Source organism: Myiozetetes cayanensis, unplaced genomic scaffold, assembly GCF_022539395.1.
Source record: "Myiozetetes cayanensis isolate MyiCay16 unplaced genomic scaffold, myiCay2020 scf19, whole genome shotgun sequence".
Lineage (NCBI taxonomy): Eukaryota > Metazoa > Chordata > Aves > Passeriformes > Tyrannidae > Myiozetetes > Myiozetetes cayanensis.
In genome coordinates this window covers 3229760-3248314 of record NW_026087400.1, presented here as the reverse complement: position 1 = coordinate 3248314, position 18555 = coordinate 3229760, and the positions used below count along the sequence as shown (strand labels likewise).

Sequence of the window (18555 nt, the reverse complement as noted above, 5' to 3'; positions counted from 1 at the left end):
TTAAATCCCACTCTGAATGTGGGTTTAGCCTGGAAGGAAATGCTGTCGTGCACTGGAGGGTCACAGCCAGGCAGGAACTACTGCTCACTTTCCTTTCTCAAACAGATTAAGCACGGTCAGTACATCTCTGCCTGCCAGGCTCTTTCCTGCTCGCTCTGCGCTTCCCCCTCCTGCCTTCCCACTCACCAGATTTCTCCCTCCATGACTCCCGATACCCACTGGGATCACCATTTGAACTTCACGGCTAGTGGGATCTGGCCAAAGCAACTGCCCCAGGAAAGCTTCTTCTATAGATCTGATGGCTTGCCAAGGCAGCAGCTCTCTTCTGGCTGGTTATTAAATGTTCCCCTTGGGTTGCTCTCGTTTGTTTGTTTTCCCAGTGCCAGATTGCAGAGAGGAGGGCAAACCGAGGCAGTGACAAAACACTCCCAGGTTAACGCTATGGAGCGAGATTTACTGTTTCCCCCTTGCCTTAAAAAACAATTTCTCAAGAGAACTGCTACAGCCCAGCAAGCAGCAGCAGCCTCCAAAGGCACCTGCACCCCGCAGCCACCCTATGCTGCCTTTGTTCCACTGGTGGTGAATGAAACAGAGCTTCCTACACAGCCGTGCCGTGCAGCACTTGTGATGGAGCCACGCTCCTTCCCTCTTTCAGAGGGGCTTTCCAGGAAGAGAAGCGCTGCAGCTCTCCAAAGCACAAACCACCTGGGCCCTGCCGAGCAGGCCTGCCAGAACTTGCGCCCGTCTCACCGGGACCTGCCCGCTGCACCTCTCGGGAGCGCTTTGTTTGCGTGGGACAGGCTCTAACAGCTCCGACGCACCACACACAACTCCCTGTGCAAACAGGGAGAGGGACGGCTCCGGCACAGCCAGGGCAGGAGGGTGGCACTGCTCTCGCAAGGGAGAGCTGGCAGCGGGCCAGCGGCGTCCTCCCTGCAGCTGGAATCGCGCGAGAGCCGAGGGAAGCGAAGCATCCCCACGCACACCCCACACGGGAGGCACCCCGCAGAAATTATGGCCTCTGTCCCTTGGCGTGGGCTGGGATGGATGCCCACGAGAAGCGGCACGGTGAAACCTCAGCGTGGGGGAAAGCAATGGCTGAGACCTCGAACAGGCACTGCTTGTGGTTTGCAACAGGCTGGCAGCAGCCACACGCCCGGCCCTGGTTTTTAGGTGGCTGTGAGGTGGATCCCCCCCACTTTGGCCTTCATCGCCCTGCCCAGCTCCCCTCCAGCTCTCAGCAGAGCAGCACAGCCAGGGGAGGGAAGTTAGAAGCCCGGTTCAAGGTTAGAACAAGAGAGCAAGGCTGTCCCCTGAGTGGGAAACGGCGATTTTCAAAGCGAGAGCTGGTGGGCGGGTCAGATAGAGAGGAGTCCTGACCCTTCCGCAATCTGTTGAACAAATATTTGCTCCAAACAATTAATTTAGAGACAGACACAAAAAAATTGAAGAGTCTGAATCGTGATGGTTGGGGGTGGGGAACACAGGGAGGAGGTATTTCATTCTCTGCAAGCAGGGACCAGTGATTTTCCACCAGTGATTTAATCTAAATCCCCCAGAGAGTTCATTTACAAAAAATCAGATTGCATTATCGCCTAGGTCTCCAGGATACAGCCCAATCCGTCACTAACAGCAACAGCCACACTAGCTTGGAAACCTCAATTTGATCACTCAATTCCAAGACTAATCTGTGGCTTTAAAAGCCAAGGCCAGAGGGAGGGGGAAGGACCTCTGAATTTGGCCAGGGTTATCTGCAGGATGAGAGAGCTAATGGGCCAGATACAGCCAGATGAAATGGCCAGCAGATCCAGGGTTATTAATCGAAACCAAGCTCCTCTCCTTGCCTGAGCAGCCCCACCCAAGCAGTGCCCCAGGGCGGCCACATTCTTGGAATTCCTGCACCCTTCCTGAACTGACTCCCTCTCCCTGGGTGCACCGGCTCCCCCTCTTCTCCGGGGTCCCCAGCGTTGCTGGCCAGGCACAGGGAATTGGGAAGAGCCTTTCCTCTGTCAGGAGGGTGCAGAGCACAATGCTGAGCTCTAAGGCTCCTGTCCCCTTCCAAAAATATGGGGTTCTGTTGATGGACCGTGAGCTGAAGAGGGCCATGAGGCCTCAGCTCCCAGCAAGGAGGCGATTCCCCACCGTTTAGATGCTGATGCCTGACAGCATGAACTCTTTTCCAGTGGGAACCGGTAAAGGTTACACCAGCAGGGAATCACTGGGATGCAGACGCCAAATGAAAACTCAGACATCTGTAGGTCATATACCTCCCGCCGGCAGTCCCAGGCTGCACCGCATACAGCCGGACCCGGCATTTCAAGAATGCTTCCTGAAGAAATGCTTATTCATGTTAATACCTCACCACTGAGAGCTCCCGGGGTTTGCTGCTGGGGCGGCTGGGAGCACTGCTCCCCGCCAAGGGAGAAGCAGCTGCAGGTTTAGCAGCTCCCCAGCACAGAGGTTGCCCCCACCTCAGCTCTGGGCTCCCACCACACCAGCTCAGACGGTCCCAGACGCCCACCCACCCGCTGGGATCTGCTGTGGGATTCACTTCACCACGAGCAAGGCAGAGTGCTGTCTCCAGAATGAAGAAGTAGCTGTTACCTCGGGAAACCACCAGCCAGCCCACCACAGCACTGCCTTGGAGAGGAGGAAGCTCCGCTCCCTGCTGTTAATGACATCAGGAATATCCCCCAGAGCAAAAGCTCTGCTTGAAGAACAAGCTTGGATGACATTAGGTTTCCAAAGGAAAACAGGTCTTCTACGTAACATCCAGGGAGATGGAGAAGAAACGGGGAGAAGGGCACGTCTGAGCACAAACTGCTTGTGTCATTGTGGTGGACTGACCCTCTTGGGACAGTGTGTTAAGAACAGAGAGGGAAAGGCCACACACGCCCCTTTATCTCCCTGCAAGGGCCAGGACAAGCACCAGCACAAACACTGCTCCGGTCTGACCGGCCCCACTGCCAGCCTGGAGCGAGGGAGGCCACGGGCAGCCACCAACCCCCCAACCACCACTGCAGAGAGGAGCTCTTACCCATCCGCCATTCTCCTGGATCCAGGGATCTAGGTGGTCGGTCAAGTACGTGGTCATCCACGACACAATGCGCTTCACCAGTACCCGCATCTCCTTGTCAACGCTCTCCACGCACAGGGCCCCCCCGAAGGAGAAGAAAGCCACGATGCGGCCCCAGTTCACCCCGTCGCGGAACAGTTCGTTCACCACCTGCTCGAAGCTCTGGTAGGCCGTGCCGGGGGTGATGTGGAGCTGGGAGGTGAGGTCGCTGAACGCCCGCCGGTACCTCAGCTCGAACTCGTCCCCCGCCTCCCTCAGCGCCTGCCTCACGTCGGCCGCCCGCCGGATCTCGCGCACCTCCAGGCTGCTCCGGTGCACGGTGGCCCCGTTCACTACGTGCCAGGAGGGGCTCCCGTTGAGGACGCCGTCCATCTCGTCCTCCCCCGCCGCCGAAGAGTCAGTCCTGTTCTCATCATCCTCCTCCTCCAGCTGGCTCCAGCTGTACCCCTTCTGCGAGAGCTTGTAGGAAACAAAGTCAATCACCAACTCCCGGTTACTGCTGGACATTTTCACACCTGGGGCGCCCTCAATGAGTCCATGGTCCGGGGCACAAGCAGATCGGCGCTTAGCAGGTCCCGGCTCCGCTCCTCTTCCTCGCGATCGATGGCGACATCTGACCTTCGCACAGAGGAGGAGAGAGGCACCGAAACGGTTAATGCCACAGCTCTCAGATGCGCCCGCGCCATTACCACCGACAGCTTATCCTTAGACCGAGCTCACCCCCGCAGCTCTACGCCGAATCTCGGGGGGGGCCACCGCATCGAAGAACCCACCGCAACACCCCCCTCCCGGGACACCACCCCCAGGCCCCGGGGGCCCCCCCGGCTCGCCCCGAGCAGCCCCCAGGTCTCACCGGGTGCGGGCAGCGCCTTGGCAGACCGGCAGCGGGCCGGGCCGGGGCGGAGGCGGCTCTCGTTGTGCTGGAGCTGCGGGCCGGCCCGGCCGCGCTCCGCCAGTCCCGGAGCGCCGCGGCGGCGGCACCGCCCCTGCCCGCCCCCGCCCCGCCCCGCCCGTTAAAGGGCCCGGTGCCCCCGCCCCCTCCGCCGGCCCGATGTTGCCCAACGGCGGCGGCGGCGCTGCCCAAGGGTCACGGCAGCGCCGGCGCGGCCCGCTTTGATGGTGTAACCGCGGCCCCGGCGGGCGGAGGGGATGAACCGCTGGAAACCGGCGGGCGAGCGATCGCCAGCGGGGCTCGCAAGGCACGGCCCGCCCGGGGGCTGCCGCCGCCCGACCCTGCTCCCGGGGGTGCCACAGGGGGGAGCCGGCCCCCCCCAGCCCACTGGACGGCTCCCACCGCTACCGGACCCCCCTCAAGCCCCCGGGCCGCCCCCCCTCGGTGCCCGGGCCGGTCCCGGCCCTCCCCCCCCGGCCGCCGTACCCGGGGGGCGGGGCCCGCGCACGAGGCCCGACACGGTGCACGGCCCGCCAGCCAATCGGCACCAGCGAGAGCCCCCGCAGGGGCGGGGCCCCGGCATTGCGCCCTCCCGGTTGGCTGAGCCGCGCGTCACTCACGGCCTGCCCTCTCCCGCCCCTCACCTCAGCGGCCGGCTGTGGGTCCGCGTCCTTGCCGGCCCTGCCCCACGGGCCCGGCTGGCAGCGACGCCGCGGAGGTCACCGGGAGGCCCGCCGGGCGTAGGCCCCGTTCAGCAGTGCCGGGGCTCCTCCCGCATCGCCCGCCGAGCGGCTGAGGGGGCGCGGCCGGGTGGGAGGGGGCGGGAGAGGAGGCGGTGCGCATGCGCTCGGCGCCGCGGGGCTGGGCGGGGAGCGTCGGTTGGACGGCGCGGGGGCGCGGTGCGCGCGCGCGCGGCCGGCGAGAACAGCGCGCAGGCGCGAAGATGCCGGGCCCGGGGCGGGGCTGTGGCGCCCCCTGCCGGGTGAGGGCCGGCCACGGTAAGCTGCCGCCCGGCCCCGCTGGCACCGACCCGGTACCCGCCCACTGGCCGCTGATAGGGCATTCCGAGTGTCACTCAAAACGCCGCCTCGCCTGATTGGCCGAGCTCGCCGCGCTGTGCATCGCGGGAGTTGTGGTTCACATCTCGCCGCCGCTCGGTAGCGCACTTCTAACGGGCACCGCATTTCCCAGTGGCCTTTGCGGGCACCGCCCGACTCCGCACGGCGGGGCCGCCTCATCCGGGCCCTGCGGCGGGCCCGGCCAATGGGCGCGCGGCGGGGGCGCAGGGCGGGCGCCGATTGGTGTGTTCGGGCGGGCGGGCCCCGTTTGAAATGCGTTAACGGCGGCGCCGCGCGGGGCGCTGAGGGCACTGAGGGGGCTCGGGTTGGGACCCCCCCGGCTTCGGCCTTGGCGCTGCTTCCCCAGAGCCGCTCTGCTTGTGAGGACGCGGCGCCGCCCGCAGCCCATGTGTCGCTAACGGGGCCCAGGGCGCGACTCGGTAAGCGGGGGAGGGAGGCGGCTCTGGGCGCTCAGCCCGTGGCCGGGGCCGCTGTCGCGCCGAGCCGGTGCGTTCCCGCTCTCCCTGTGGGATCGCGGTGCTGGGACAAGCCTTGGGCTTGGGTGGGTTGCTCGGGAGTGATGTGAAGTTCTGAGTCTTTTAAAACATCACAAAATCTGGCGGAAAGGTGTATTTCACGATCTCACCCTGCTGCTTCTTCTCAGGCCGAATTCTGCTTCACAGGAAAAGGAGGGAAGCCAACCAGGCGAAGCCGGGCTCAAGTAACAGAAAAAGCATCGAGGGAGCTATTTTTGCGCGGTGCTTTTTTTAAGCTAGTGGACCTTTAACTTAATCTAACAATAAGGTGAGGTTATACTGGCTAAAAATAATTTATCTTTCCTTGAACTGATATTCTTAGACTGCCCCATCTTCGTGTCTTCTGAAACTTGTGGGATCTCTTTTAGGGAGGGTGAGCTGTCGGGGCTGTTTATTTTCGGGGGTGAGGGCGGGTCCGGGCCGTTAGGACAGCGATGGCTGTGCCAGCACCTCGCCCCTCCCTTGTCCCCGGAGCTTCCTGCTGGCTCCGCTCTCGGATGGAGGGGGAGAGATAAAGGCTTTGTCTCCCAGTTTGGACCCTGCACGATGGAACAGCAGCGTTGCCTCAGTTCTGTCCCCGGGATGGTGAATCCGGTGTTGATTCTGTGCTGCAGAGAAGCACAGCTGAACACTGAGTGGAGGGAGGGGCACCGGGGAGGAGGGAGAAGCTGCAGATCCAGAGCGTGCTAAAAGCGTCCATTTCACCCTGCTCAGTGAAAAGCAAGCATCAAGGACGGCTTTCCCAGGCTTCTGACATCATATGGAAGTAGTTCAGGAGGTGGTTGGGATGGCTCCTGCCAGGCTGTGGTGGTGGGACTGTAGCTACACAGAGGCAATTTCTAACCCTTTCTAATGGTCCAGTATACACATTAACCACTGAAAAGCATCTGGGAGCTTTGTATGCATTATTATTCCTAAAAAAGGGATGGGAAGCTCAGGGTCTGAGGACAATAAAGAAGCTGCCAGGTTAGTGCAGTGTCCTGTGTGGAAGCAGCAGCTGGTGTTGGAGCCCAGCAGAAGGCACTGGAATTGCCTCAGCACGTTGCTGTGCAGCTGCCTCAGCCTTGGGGAAGCTTCTTTTGCTTGTTCCTGGTTGCCCATCTTAGGTTTTGAGGCATGTGGATCGACTGGTTTTGCACTTGTCTGCTGGAATAGTTTGGAATATCCTGTTTGTGTCTGCTCTTATTTTCTTTCTGCTTTCTGATCCTGTTGGGATTTGCCATAAGTAACATCTGTAGCTTGTGAAGCTCCACTGGTGTGTTGTGATGAGGTGTCATCCCCAGGTGACCAGGAGTTCATCTGATTGCACTGTGAGGTGGCAGAGAAGAGCATATCTCTGTGCCCTCCTTAAAATCCAGACCAGTTTGGGTTGGAAGGGACTCTTAAGGCTCACCTCATTCCACCCCTCTGCCATGGGCAGGGACACCTTCCCCTATCCCAGGTTGCTCCAAGCCCTGTCCAACCTGGCCTTAAACATTTGCAGGAATGAGGCAGATTCTTTGGGCAACCTATGCCTCACTGCCCCACAGGGAAGGCTTTCTCACTAATATCCAATCTAAATTTCTCCTCTTTTATTTTGTCCTATCACATATTAGTCCCTCTCAATAGCCTGTCTGGCCCTTGCTACTCCCTCAAACTCAAACTCTCTGTTCTCTGTGCTTCTGACCTCTATTTCTCATCTTGAAATGCTGCATCCTTTCCCTGACACAATGTCCTGCACAGCTGGAAGGTCCTTTGTCCATTCAGGGTCTGCTGTTCCTGCTTTTGGCACAAAATTCTCAGCTACACTGAGAAAAAGACACTGATGACATCTGTGATGGAATCGTGTCAGTATTTTAAAGCTAATTTGGATTAGAGCGAGGTGTGAAGTTATTCCAAAATACCTCCAGTGCTTGCTGTTGGATCAGTCTTATTCTGGGATAGGAATGCTTGTTTCAATTTAGCTTAATCCTTTTTCAAAGCTAACTAATCTAAACCATGCCAAGGCACTCTTCTGGAACGTGCCAGAGTGTAGTTACTCAAAAGAAACCTGACATCCAGAGGAACCCACTGCCCATTCCTCTGTGTGGATATGGCTGTGCTGCTCTGGAGGCACGTTTAGCTCAGTGAGAGGGCAGACCTGGAAAGGAAATTAAGGTTTTAATCAGGTAGTTGCTTTATAAAAGGAATTTGAAGTGGTTTTGAAAGTGAGAAGAGCAGATCCTCCTTTGCTGCCCCAGCAGCTCCACGGACCAGGTGAAAGCTGATCCTGCAGAACGGGGGTGAGGGTTCCCCAGCTGGCTGGGGACACCTGTGTCGACACAGGAGGTGATGGATGTGGGGGAGAGCAGGGTCAGGCTTTAAATCCACGCCGGAGCTGTGTAGGGTTACAGTGCGCCTGCAGTCACGCTCAGGGAAACGCACGCAGTGCCTGCTAATTGGGGAAATGGCCCTATTAATGAAAAGAAATTTCCTCAGCTCACTTCAGATAGATGAGTGCCACGGTGGAGAGAAAGAATTTTGGGTTGAGATGGATGTGGTTGTGCTGCCAGAATCCTGCTCAGGTGTTTTGAAACGCCTGCAGGGAGTGGGCAGCGGGGGTCGGGCTGTGCCCGGCTCAGCCTGTTGGGATGGCAGGAGCTTTGTGGCGGCACATTGGAGCGATAAATCACTGGAATGTTCCTGTCTGATGGGAGCTGAGTCGGTGGGTGGAGGAGGGAGATGCCTTTCAGTGAACTGCTGTTTCACTGTCCATCCTGTACCAGGCAGGACTGGGAGGATACCTAGGGATTTGAGAAACAGATACCATGACTTCATCCGACTGAAATGGACCCTCTGGAGTTCAGTCACAATAACTTTTACCTCTCTTTCAAAAATCTTGGAGTATGAACCTGAGGCATTGATACAATCTCTTTCTTTTCCTGACTATTCTCTTCTGTCTGGGATGGAGGGAAGGGAAGAGAGAAGGGGTCGGTGATGAGGTCAGTGATGAGGGTGCTGACACTGTGGGACAATATGGACTTTACACAGTAAAAAGCTGGGAACTGCAGCAGTGTAGCAGTGGGCACAAGTAACTGTGAAACATGATGCCCAGAGCTCTGACTTGGTGAACTGACTGGGGGGGGTGAGGGGAGAATGCAGATGACGCATTTGATTTTTAAAAAAGAGGAAAGTGTTGACAGAAACTCTATCTTGATTAAGGGCAGTAGGAAAGCATTCGATTCCAGCCATGTCTCCAGCTCAGTTACAGTTGGTTTTGGCTCTGATTCTTCTGTTTGCCTTCTTTGGGCCCTACCTTGACATCTTCACAGCCGTGGTAGCCGGTGCTTCTCCAGTGCCATTCTTCCCTTTGGCTATTGCAGTTCTGCTCAGGGGAGCTGGAGGTTTCTCAGTGCAGCCATCCTCAGGTTGTGACCAGACGTGATACCCCCGAACGCTGCATTCCCTTATTCATGGAGCACACGCCATCTGGGTCGAACCTTGTGTGGTCTGCCTAGACAGATGGTTTAGGGCTGAGGCTGCCTGGATTAGGAGATACGCTGCCTTGGAGCTGATTGGGCTCATAAAAGCAAAGTTCAGGTGATTTCCTCAGGGAGGGTTTTATAACATCCTCGTGGGCCTTGCCTTGCAGCTGTGCGAGGCACTGCCAAAGCACCTTTGCGAAAGGGTTTTGATGTGATTTCAGAGTTTATAACTTTGTCACTGGCTTTATTCCTGTTCCGTTGAGTTTAATATCACCTGTTGACACAGGGACTCCTCTTGCTGTCAGTGCTCCATTAATTAACTGCAGGGACTGTTTGACATGGTCACAGTGCTCGGTTTGTTTATAGCCTGGCCAGCCTTGGGCTAGTGCTGTGGAATGCAGGAGGGCCTGACACTGCCCTCCTTCTGACTTTTTGCCCAGTAACAATGCTCTACAGAGCCATTTTCCTGCTTTGAAAATCAATTTACTCTCTAGAAGAGCACCTTTGTGTCATTAGTTCTTGTTTGTAGCCCTTCAGAGGGAGACAGGCTGTGCTTTACAGTGCTCTGGAGTGAAGCTCATCAATTTTGTAAATCCTGTAATGATAAGAACTCTTCTTTGTGTGGTGGTGAGGGAAGGAAGTGCAAATCAGTTGCTTTCTGGAAAAGACTCACACTTTACTTTGTCTTAAAAATACAATTCTAGCACCTACAGGTACAAAGAAACCCCTCAAAACCTGATCTTCCTGATAGTTCTGAACCTGCAAATGTCAACAGTGGTGAGATCTCCTTAGCTTTGCCAATCAGCAGTAGAATAAAACCCTGCATTGCTCAAGAGGCATTTTGCCCAAAGGTGTGAAGTGCAAGAAAGGGGAGTTGTACAAAAGGCTGTCCCAGTGCCTCTCCCTAGAAACCCCATGGTGGAAGAGAGGTGGGGGGTGATTGCACTGACATGCTGTTGTTGTCTAAACAACTGTAGTGGTGCAGGCAGAGGACTCCTGGGGACAGTGTGACAGCAAAGATGGCGAGATCAGAATCCCGTTACTCCTTTGATGTCCCAAACCCCTGCATCAACTTTGCAACTCTGAATGAGGATGATGCTGATGTGCACAATGCAGACTCCTGGTTTGGTAAGTTGCTTCCAACTCCTTGATTTGTTTTCTGGTTGGATGAGGCCTCAGTGTTATCTTTGGTTTGGGTGTGGCTTCTGTGCCAATTGGTTAATCATGTTTTTAGCTGCATCATCCATCATGCATGGGGTTGGTTTGTTTGTTTGTTTTTGTTTTTTTTTAATTTAAACTTTAATATCTGTAACTCGACAAATGACTTCACTAACCTCATAATGATATTGTGATGTATTGTTAAAAATTCTTGATATTGTGCATAGTGAACGTTTCTCTTTTTCTCCTTACAGACCTAAAAGCCAATATGGAGAATATCCCTCCTGCAGAAAATGTGGCAAAGCTCTCACAGAGCAGCCCTGCTTATACAAAGCCTGATGTTCTGTCTATCTGCACATCACAAGGAGCAGCAATGAGTAAGCTGGCATACTCTGGGGGCTAGGGAATTAATTTTCCCTGCTTTTCACTGGCAAAATGGAAAGACCTCTGTCTGGCTTTTGTGGGACCATAGTCATAAACTGGTGTCTGCAAGGTCTCACATGGTTTTAATTTGTGGTGTTCTTTATAAATGTGTATGGATGAGATGACACTTGTCTCCCTTCTCAGATGAAAGCAATGGTGAAGCAGAGGATGCACAGACCCACACGGTCTCTCAGAACATCGTTGGGTCCCTGGCGACCTGGAGAGCTGCTGCCCCTGCAGAGGCCCCTCAGAGGTGAAATCCTTGTGTTCAGTTTGCAAAATGATTGATGATGGTGTAACTAAGTAGCTCTCTGCTCTCAGGATCTGCAGTTCTTGGGTGATCCTGTGGGGCTGGAGTTCTCCAGCACGGAGATCGTGTATTGGGACAGCTGATCTGCTGGCTAAGCTGGAGGGACAGTCTCTAGGGTGGAAATGTAATGCAGTATCTCACATACTTGTCAAATGAGACTTGGTAGCACCAGGAGCTTCTGGAATGTGAGGATATCTGAAACTGAGGTGGCTTATAAAGTTTCTTTGTTTATATCTGTCTGACTTGGGCAGAACTTGTTCTTCATATTAATGCAAGGGGCTCTCTATGCTTGCATATACCAAAGAACACTAAGTCTATGGATTGCTAAACTTTAATAAATCGTGCTGCGTTTGGATTGTTGTTTTAAATGCAATTTGCATGGTGGGAATGGTGGAGTTAGGTGATGCACTGACATAAAAAGTGTTATCCAAGTCGTGTGTCTCCTCAGATCTGTGGGAAAGCTGACCCCTGTTTTCTGTTCTACTCCAGGGTGGGCAAGAGAGCGGCTACGAAGCCAAGAAAAACCCAGCAGCGCAAGCAGCCAGGGAGAATCAAAGCAGAGAGAATTGCTAATGCTCTGGATAATAAGGAAGAGGTTCCACCTCTGAAGAAAATGAGAATGTACGTCATCAAAGTCCTCTCCTTCGGGGCTGGGAATGGGGATAAAACTGTTCCTTTGGAAAGGATTTCCACTTGTCTGAGAGGGTTCTTACACAAAGGTTAGGTGGTGATGACTGGAACTGGTTCCTGATACTGGTTTCATAAACAAGAAATGGCTGTAAGAGCTGAAGGAATCGCTCTGTTTGGAAGTAGAGATGTGAATGAAATGAGCGTGGGTTTCTTCAGCTTCTTACTCCTTACTCACTGTCAGCCAGTTAGTTTTAAATTTGTCTTAACTTATCCATCAGGAAGTCATCAGGCAGTTAGTCATAAGTTATGAAAGAGTCACAGCTCAAATATTTCTCAAATTAACTTAACCACTAAGGTATCATGTGGTGATAAGCTTGAGGTCAGGAAATTGTGATCTTTGAAATGCTGCTGTACCACAGTGCAGTACTCCTTCCTCTAGAAAAGTTCCAAAAACTCAGTAATTCATCTTCCCTTCTGCAGCCTTAGAGTACCAGGGAAAACTGGACAGTCTTTGCCTGGGCGTGTGGTGAGGTAAGGCCAGCCTGGCATACCTTAGACCTCACCAGGTGTTGGGATGTTATACATGGTGGTGAGAACCGCAGGTGATCTTTCATTTACAACACAGTTGATCGGAGTGGTTTGCTCTAACAAGTTGTTTTCTTAGTTCTGGCAGCAGAGAGGAGACAGAAGAATCCACAAAGGCAGAGCCTTCACAGGATCCTGACCTGTCCCCAGGGAGAGAGAAAAGCAAACCATTCATGCCCTCCACGCCAACAGTGTTGAAGTACGTGGCTTTCTTGTGACTTGTCTGCTAATCACGGTTGATTTAGGTGACAGTCCTGGCTGAGTGTTTCCAGCTTCAACTTAGCATGTGATGGTGTCACATTTAGTAAACACTGGGTTGAGGCAACAATGTGGGGATGAAATGTACTTCACCAGCTGAACCTGTGCACAGGAAAGCTTTTGCTTTTCTTTTGAGGAACAAGTTGTTCTTGCTGATGAATTGAGCACGCACACAGAAAATGGGTCTGCAGAATAGCAGCTAGCTGTGAGGTTTCCTGAGCAAACAAAATCCAAGCAGATCTTCTGAAGAGTACGATTTTATAACAAGGGATGCTCCTGCAGTGAGGTCGGAGATGAGCATGTTCCTTGCACTAGCATGCTAATAACCAGGAAGGCATATCTCAGCCTTTAATGTGCTTCTGCAGGAGGACCAAACCTTCTAGCAAGCTGAAGAGTACAGAAGAGCAGGAACTTGAAAAGATGCAGCAGTTGCAGCAGGAGGTTATGGAGCTGCGGAAGAAGAATGAGGAGTCTCTGAAAGCAGCTATTGCCGGAGCAGGTGGGCTCTGCCTGGATTGCAGATTGGAGCTGTACTGGGCTCAGCTGGAAAGTGCTGCACAGAGCTGTGCAAGTACCTCTGGAAACAAACATTCCAAAATTTGTGCTAAATGTTAGGAGGTCTTTAATGTAGATCAACCCCTAAACTGCCTGGAAAAAATCGTGTTTGGGTTTTGTCGTATTTTGAAAGGTTAAAGATGAGGCTTCTAATTTGTTAGTTATTAGATATTAAATGCCTTTTTAATCCCCACAAATCCTACACCCCCACCCCACTCCAAAAGGCTTCCAGTTCTTAAGTGTTCTTTTTCTTCAGGACAACTTGTGAAGAGACCCGTTGGTCAAGTAACAAAGCCAATTGATTTCCACTTCTGCACGGAGAATAGGATTAAACAGAATGTGGAAAGCCAGCCTGGGAATGAGTACAAGGAGCTGGATTTTGCAGCAGTGCTCAGGAAGCATCCCCCTTCTCCGGTGAGAGCCAAAGCGTTGCCAGCACTTGGCTGACTGATTCTTGACGTCACCTCCTTGCTGCTTGTGCAACACCCATGCTGGTGACCCACAGAGGGGTTACCACAGGAGGGGCAGGTGTTGTGCAAACCTAACCGTGAGCTCGCTGTGTGTCTCGTTGCCACAAGACTCCAAAGAAACCTTGTGGAAAAAGGAGCTCTATAATGTCAGATCTTCCAGTCATTCCACTTTATGCTTTAATCCTCTGCTTTGAACAGTTTCCCAATATGACTTGTATGTGTTCAGAGTATTAATACTTATGCTTAATGTTAGAGGTTACCTTTTTTAAGTGAGGAGAAGGGGCAGATACTGTGCATCGATGGGGAAAGGAAATGTCCTCAAAGCCTCTTGGCCACGGCCATACTGACTGTGGTTGTCTGTTTTTCAGATCCGAGTGCCAAAGGGACCCACTGTCCCCAAGCCTTTCAATCTGTCCCAGGGAAACAAAAGAAAACTCGAAGAAACCACATCAGAGTACGTGCCCTTTGCCGAGCAGGTAGAAGCATTCCAGAAACGCACACCCTCTCGTTACCACCTGAGGAGCAGAAAACCTGAGGAAGAAGGTGAGTGGTCCTGGCTGTGTCCACAGAGATGGACACGGGTGCTTTGACTGCTCTGAGCAAACAGCCTGTGTCTGCTGTAGGCCTTGCCAGTAACTACTGGTCTCTGGCTTGAATTTACAGGCCAAGTTTCAGGCAAGTCGGTGAAGCCTCAGCTCACATGTGCCAAAACGCCAGTGCTCCGAACAAAGCAGCGCTCGAGACCTGTCACCTGCAAAACTGCAGCAGAGTTAGAAGCAGAGGAAGTAGAGAAAATTCAACAGTAAGTAAATGTTTACTCTGTTTACTCCAGTCCTCCAAGGGAGGAATGTACCACGCTGGACATATCTTTCAGATACTAAAATATCACTTCTCAGGAATACCCTTTTTTGTGTAAAAGAATGAGTAGCATAAAACCATTGATATTCCTTTAGCTTGTGCATAATTCTATGGCTCTGACTGTAGGGAAGTGAAAAGTAGCCAATTCATTTTGAAGGAAGTGCTCTTAGGAGAGCTGATCTTGGGTTCAGCACAGCTTATGATGAGTAAAGCAAACCCAGTATAACACTATACACCCTGCACACACTTCAAAACTCTCCTGGTGGGCAAAGGTTTGGATTTCTAGGGAAGCAATTCATAATGTTTTCCTTATTAATCCTGCTGTTTCAAAACCAAAGGAGGAGTTGCTAACTGGAGCTGCACAGTAATGTACAGTGTATTGGTGACTGCCTCCATCTCTGCTCTGTAGGTACAAATTCAAGGCGCGAGAACTCAACTACAAAATCTTTGAGGGTGGGCCACTCCTGCCCAAGAAGCCCTGCGTGAGGAACGTCACCCAGCCCGTTGGCTTCGAGCTGGAAACAGAGAAAAGGATTCAGGAGCGTGAGAGTAAGAAGCGGCAGGAGGAAGAGCGCTTCGAATTCCACTCCAGGCCGTGTCCCACAAAAATCCTGGAGGATGTTGTGGTAAGAAGTTTAGTAACACCCAGACCTGGGAGTTAGGACTGAGATGGCAATTAGCTTCAAAGTGCCTGTAGCTGTGTTGCATTATGTATTTTGATAATCTGCAGTAAACAGTGTCTGCCATTAGGTAAGAACGGCAACAGGTACATCCTGTGCTGTCTCTGTGTTGTGTTTTCCTGGCACTCAGCCTTGGGTAACTCCTTACTGGCTCTTCTGAACAGGGTGTTCCGGAGAAGAAAGAACTTCCTTGTACGATCCCCAAGTCTCCAGCCTTCGCTTTGAAAAGCAGAACCCGCGTGTCTGCCAGGGAGGAAGAAAAGGTAACAGTTGTCACTAGGCTGGAGCCAGGCCCAGGTCCCACCACAGTGCTTGTGGCTGTGGGATGCTCTGGGTTAGGGAGCCTCTCCACTCCAGTGGTCACCTTTGTCTGTGCCATTCCCTTCAAGCAATCTTGATTTACTGCTACATATTCTACTGAAACTGAATTCTCATACAAAGTGAAATTTAAACACAAGGGCACTAATGGAGGTTTCTGAAGTGTTGCTGCTACGAAGGAGGAAAGTGAACTGCTTAGATTTCTCAGGACATTGCCCTTCCCTATTCTGTCATGGAGGGCAGATATTGCACATGACCCTTCTCCCCGAGATGGGGAGCAGGATTCTGAATGCATCATGTGCTTCTTCCTTTCCCTCTTGTGAAGAGGACACTAAAGTCTAATTCGGATGAGTACTAGAAATGAGAGTGGTTTAGAAAGAGGAAGAACTGGCCTGTGGTTCAGGATGCCACTAAATAAGCACTTCTTAGATTGCTAATTTTTGCAGTATCCAGTGTGTTTGCTTGACCCCACAGTTCCCCTTATTAAAGGAGCTCATTCCAAGCTCTTCATGGCTTTGTTTGGCAGGACTTGTGCTCTCCACAAAAGTGAAAAATCAGATCCTAACACTAATATCTCTTTAGGAAAAGGAGGTGGTGCCTGTGATCAAAGCTAACCCTATGCCACATTATGGAGTGCCCTTCAAACCCAAAATGCCAGAGCAGAGGCATGTGGAAGTTTGCCCCTTCTCTTTTGATGCCCGGGACAAAGAGCGGCAAATACAAAAAGAGAAGAAAATAGAAGAATTTCAGAAGGAAGAGGTAAGAAAGAGCTAAAGCTGCCTTGGATTCCACTCCTTCAGTGCTTGGCAGGACTTGCCTCTTGCTGTTGTCTGTTAAACATGCAAGGGAAGGACAAGAAATATTTCAAGTTGTTTGTTTCAGGTGCCGAAGTTCAAAGCGCAGCCTCTGCCTTACTTTGACCAAGTCAAACTGCCAGAGAAGAAGGTCAAAGCCCCAACCCAGCCTGAACCATTCCATCTGCAGGTGGATGAACGGGGAGCTGCCAAGCTCGAGAGCTGGAAACATCAGGTAGGATAAAAAGGATAACAGAAAAGACTGGGCTTGAAGCAGCTGGTGGAGTTGTGGTCAACTCCAGAAAGTGTCCTGCTTGAGTTGAATCAGGAGCTGAGTTTGAGCAATGAATTATTCTGTCCTTGGCACGAGAGTTGGGCTGTGGATTAAAGATTGGTGGATTGGGGTTTTCTATTTTTCCCACTTTATGGTAAATCACTAGATTTACCACAGCTGCATGAACAGCTGTGGGGTGATTTTTAAGCAGCAGCTCTGTGCAGTTGGATCCCTTTGCTGATCATCTCCCTGCTTGGGGATTTATTGACACACAAATAATACACTGCTTTTCTTGTGTGAAGTCTGCAGTGGACACCTGAAACTTTCTTCAGGTTATTTTTGGCAAAGTAAGTGTCAGGCAACAAGTGACACATCTTTTTGGCTTTAATATGATTTTCAATGGAAATGATTTGACTAAGTCAACCTGGCTCTTTCAGTGTGTTGGGAGGGTGGGAGTCTGTGTCAGGGGGTTATGATCTCTTTGTGCCTGCCACTTGATGTGCTTTCTTCTCCTGCAGCTCCAAGAAGACTTGAAAAGGCAGAAAGAGGCAGCGTGTTTTAAAGCTCGTCCCAACACAGTGGTGTACCAGGAGCCTTTCATGCCCAAAAAGGAACATAAACTACTAGCAGGTGGAGTTACAAGTACTTGCTGCACGAGCTTGGCGGGTAGCTCAGAACTGATGCAATTAAGTGGTGTTTTTTCTGGCTGTTGCCTCTTCTTCATCAGCACAGCCAATAGTGCCTTGCATTTAATCAACTAATTGCCTAACAGCTTGTGTCCCTCGGGAGCAGGGGGGTTTCCTCTCCCTCCCCATCCTGCTCCAGCATGGCAGCTGTATTTAGCAGCTCTGCTGCAATTGGCAGATGATTGATGTCTGCCAGCTCGGGATAAGGGTACAGAGAATGTGAGGAGCTCCCTGCAGAGACAGCTGGCGTTTCTGCAGAGCTGTCACTCTTTTCCTCCCATTTCTAATGAGATGAAGGCATCTACTGCTTGGGTAGACTGAGCTTTGTAGGGCATAAAACCAACCAAAAACTTGTTTGTACTAACAATTGTGTGCTTGCTCCCTCCTATGAGAACACCCGTGGCGGGGTGACGTCTGCATTAACAGTGCTCACGTCTGGGAGCAAGGTTTTCTCTTTTCCTGAAGCCTGGAGGTATCTCCTAACCACCCTTTGCCAAGGGGAAGCTCTCCAAAGGGAGGCTTCTGCTGACACTAGTACCTCTGTGCTTTACCTGGCTGTCTTTGAACCAATGTTGTCTCCTCTGTTTCTAACTTAGAGAGCCTTTCTGGTTCTGTAGTTCCTGAAAGCTTTGAGCTGGCAACGGAAAGGAGAGCAAAAGAACGGCAAGAATTTGAAAAGCGATTGGCAGACGCAGAAGCCGTAAGGGAGAGGTACCAGGAGAAGATCAGGCAGGAACAAGAGGAGCGTGAAAAGGAAGAAGTTGCTAAGCTAAGGCAAGAAATGGTAAGTGAGCTGTCTCTGAGCAAGGGCTGTAAAGCAACCCAAAGGAATGTGGGAATATCCTCAAGGAGTTCATGTCTGAATTAAGATTGTCTTTGCAAGGTTCCCTGTTGCAAACTGAGTCCTCATTAACTTTACAACTGGTTAAAAAAACAAACAAAAAACCTCCCCAAAAAAACCAAAACAAAGCACACCAAACAACAACAACAACAACAAAACACCAAAAAACCCACAAAAACCTATAAAATGCCAAACAAAGAAGGCAGGTCTGCTGAGATGGCTGAGTTTTGGAGCTGTACATGTGTACTTATCAGAGCAGAATGATCCTGGTAAAACCCACAACCCCAGCATGGGGCAGTGTGTTGGGCTCAAACACCTGCCTTCATCCCACCCATGGCTCACCTGCAGGTTTTAGCTTTGTCATAACTGCAACAATTTGTTTAATTTTGTCCTTGATTATATTTATATTTTACAGGTTCACAAGGCAAACCCAATACGGAAATACCGCAGCGTAGAAGTGAAGCCCAGTGATCAGTTACTGACTTTGCCAAAGTCTCCCAACTTCTCAGACAGATTCCGGTGCTGATGAGCATCCACGTGATCCTAGGAGGGAGATCCCATCCCTCTCCACTCCCGTGGTAGGAGAGAGGGAGCAGTTGTTTTTCTGTGACTCTGCCTGAACTCCCGCGCTTGGTTCCTTTGTACTGAATAGTTTAACTCCACTTGAGCCCGTGGCATCCCACCTAACTAAATAAAGTTTCCTACTATGA

The 18555-nt window shown here is 52.0% G+C and overlaps 2 protein-coding genes across 8 annotated transcripts in view; one reads left to right on the top strand and one right to left on the bottom strand.

Moving 5' to 3' along the window:
- The window catches only part of BCL2L1 (BCL2 like 1), an 18730-nt gene extending 13879 nt beyond the window's left edge, over positions 1-4851 (bottom strand). Inside the window, exons 1-2 of one of the 4 annotated variants that reach the window (XM_050314168.1) lie at positions 4613-4851; positions 3038-3694 (exon numbers count right to left, since the gene is read on the bottom strand). In XM_050314168.1, the coding sequence (XP_050170125.1) occupies positions 3038-3583 (546 nt within the window). In that variant the 5' untranslated portion in view covers positions 3584-3694; positions 4613-4851. Of the gene's footprint in view, positions 1-3037; positions 3695-3929; positions 4096-4612 lie in introns of those variants that run through there. The other 3 variants (XM_050314170.1, XM_050314167.1, XM_050314169.1) reach the window with 3 other exon arrangements.
- On the top strand, positions 4760-18555 carry TPX2 (TPX2 microtubule nucleation factor). 4 transcript variants are annotated; one of them, XM_050314154.1, is made up of 18 exons: positions 4760-4778; positions 5691-5830; positions 9983-10133; positions 10418-10540; positions 10731-10839; positions 11386-11517; positions 12191-12310; positions 12735-12868; positions 13181-13338; positions 13763-13937; positions 14058-14196; positions 14662-14878; positions 15097-15195; positions 15833-16009; positions 16133-16279; positions 16837-16948; positions 17601-17788; positions 18261-18555. In XM_050314154.1, exons 3-18 carry the CDS (start codon positions 10025-10027, stop codon positions 18369-18371), a joined length of 2250 nt encoding a protein of 749 aa, XP_050170111.1. In that variant the 5' UTR covers positions 4760-4778; positions 5691-5830; positions 9983-10024; the 3' UTR covers positions 18372-18555. The 4 variants fall into 4 exon arrangements, with proteins under 4 accessions (XP_050170111.1, XP_050170109.1, XP_050170113.1 ...); XM_050314152.1 differs by lacking the exon at positions 4760-4778 and having other exon boundaries at positions 5357-5830; XM_050314156.1 differs by lacking the exon at positions 4760-4778 and having other exon boundaries at positions 5358-5830; positions 17622-17788.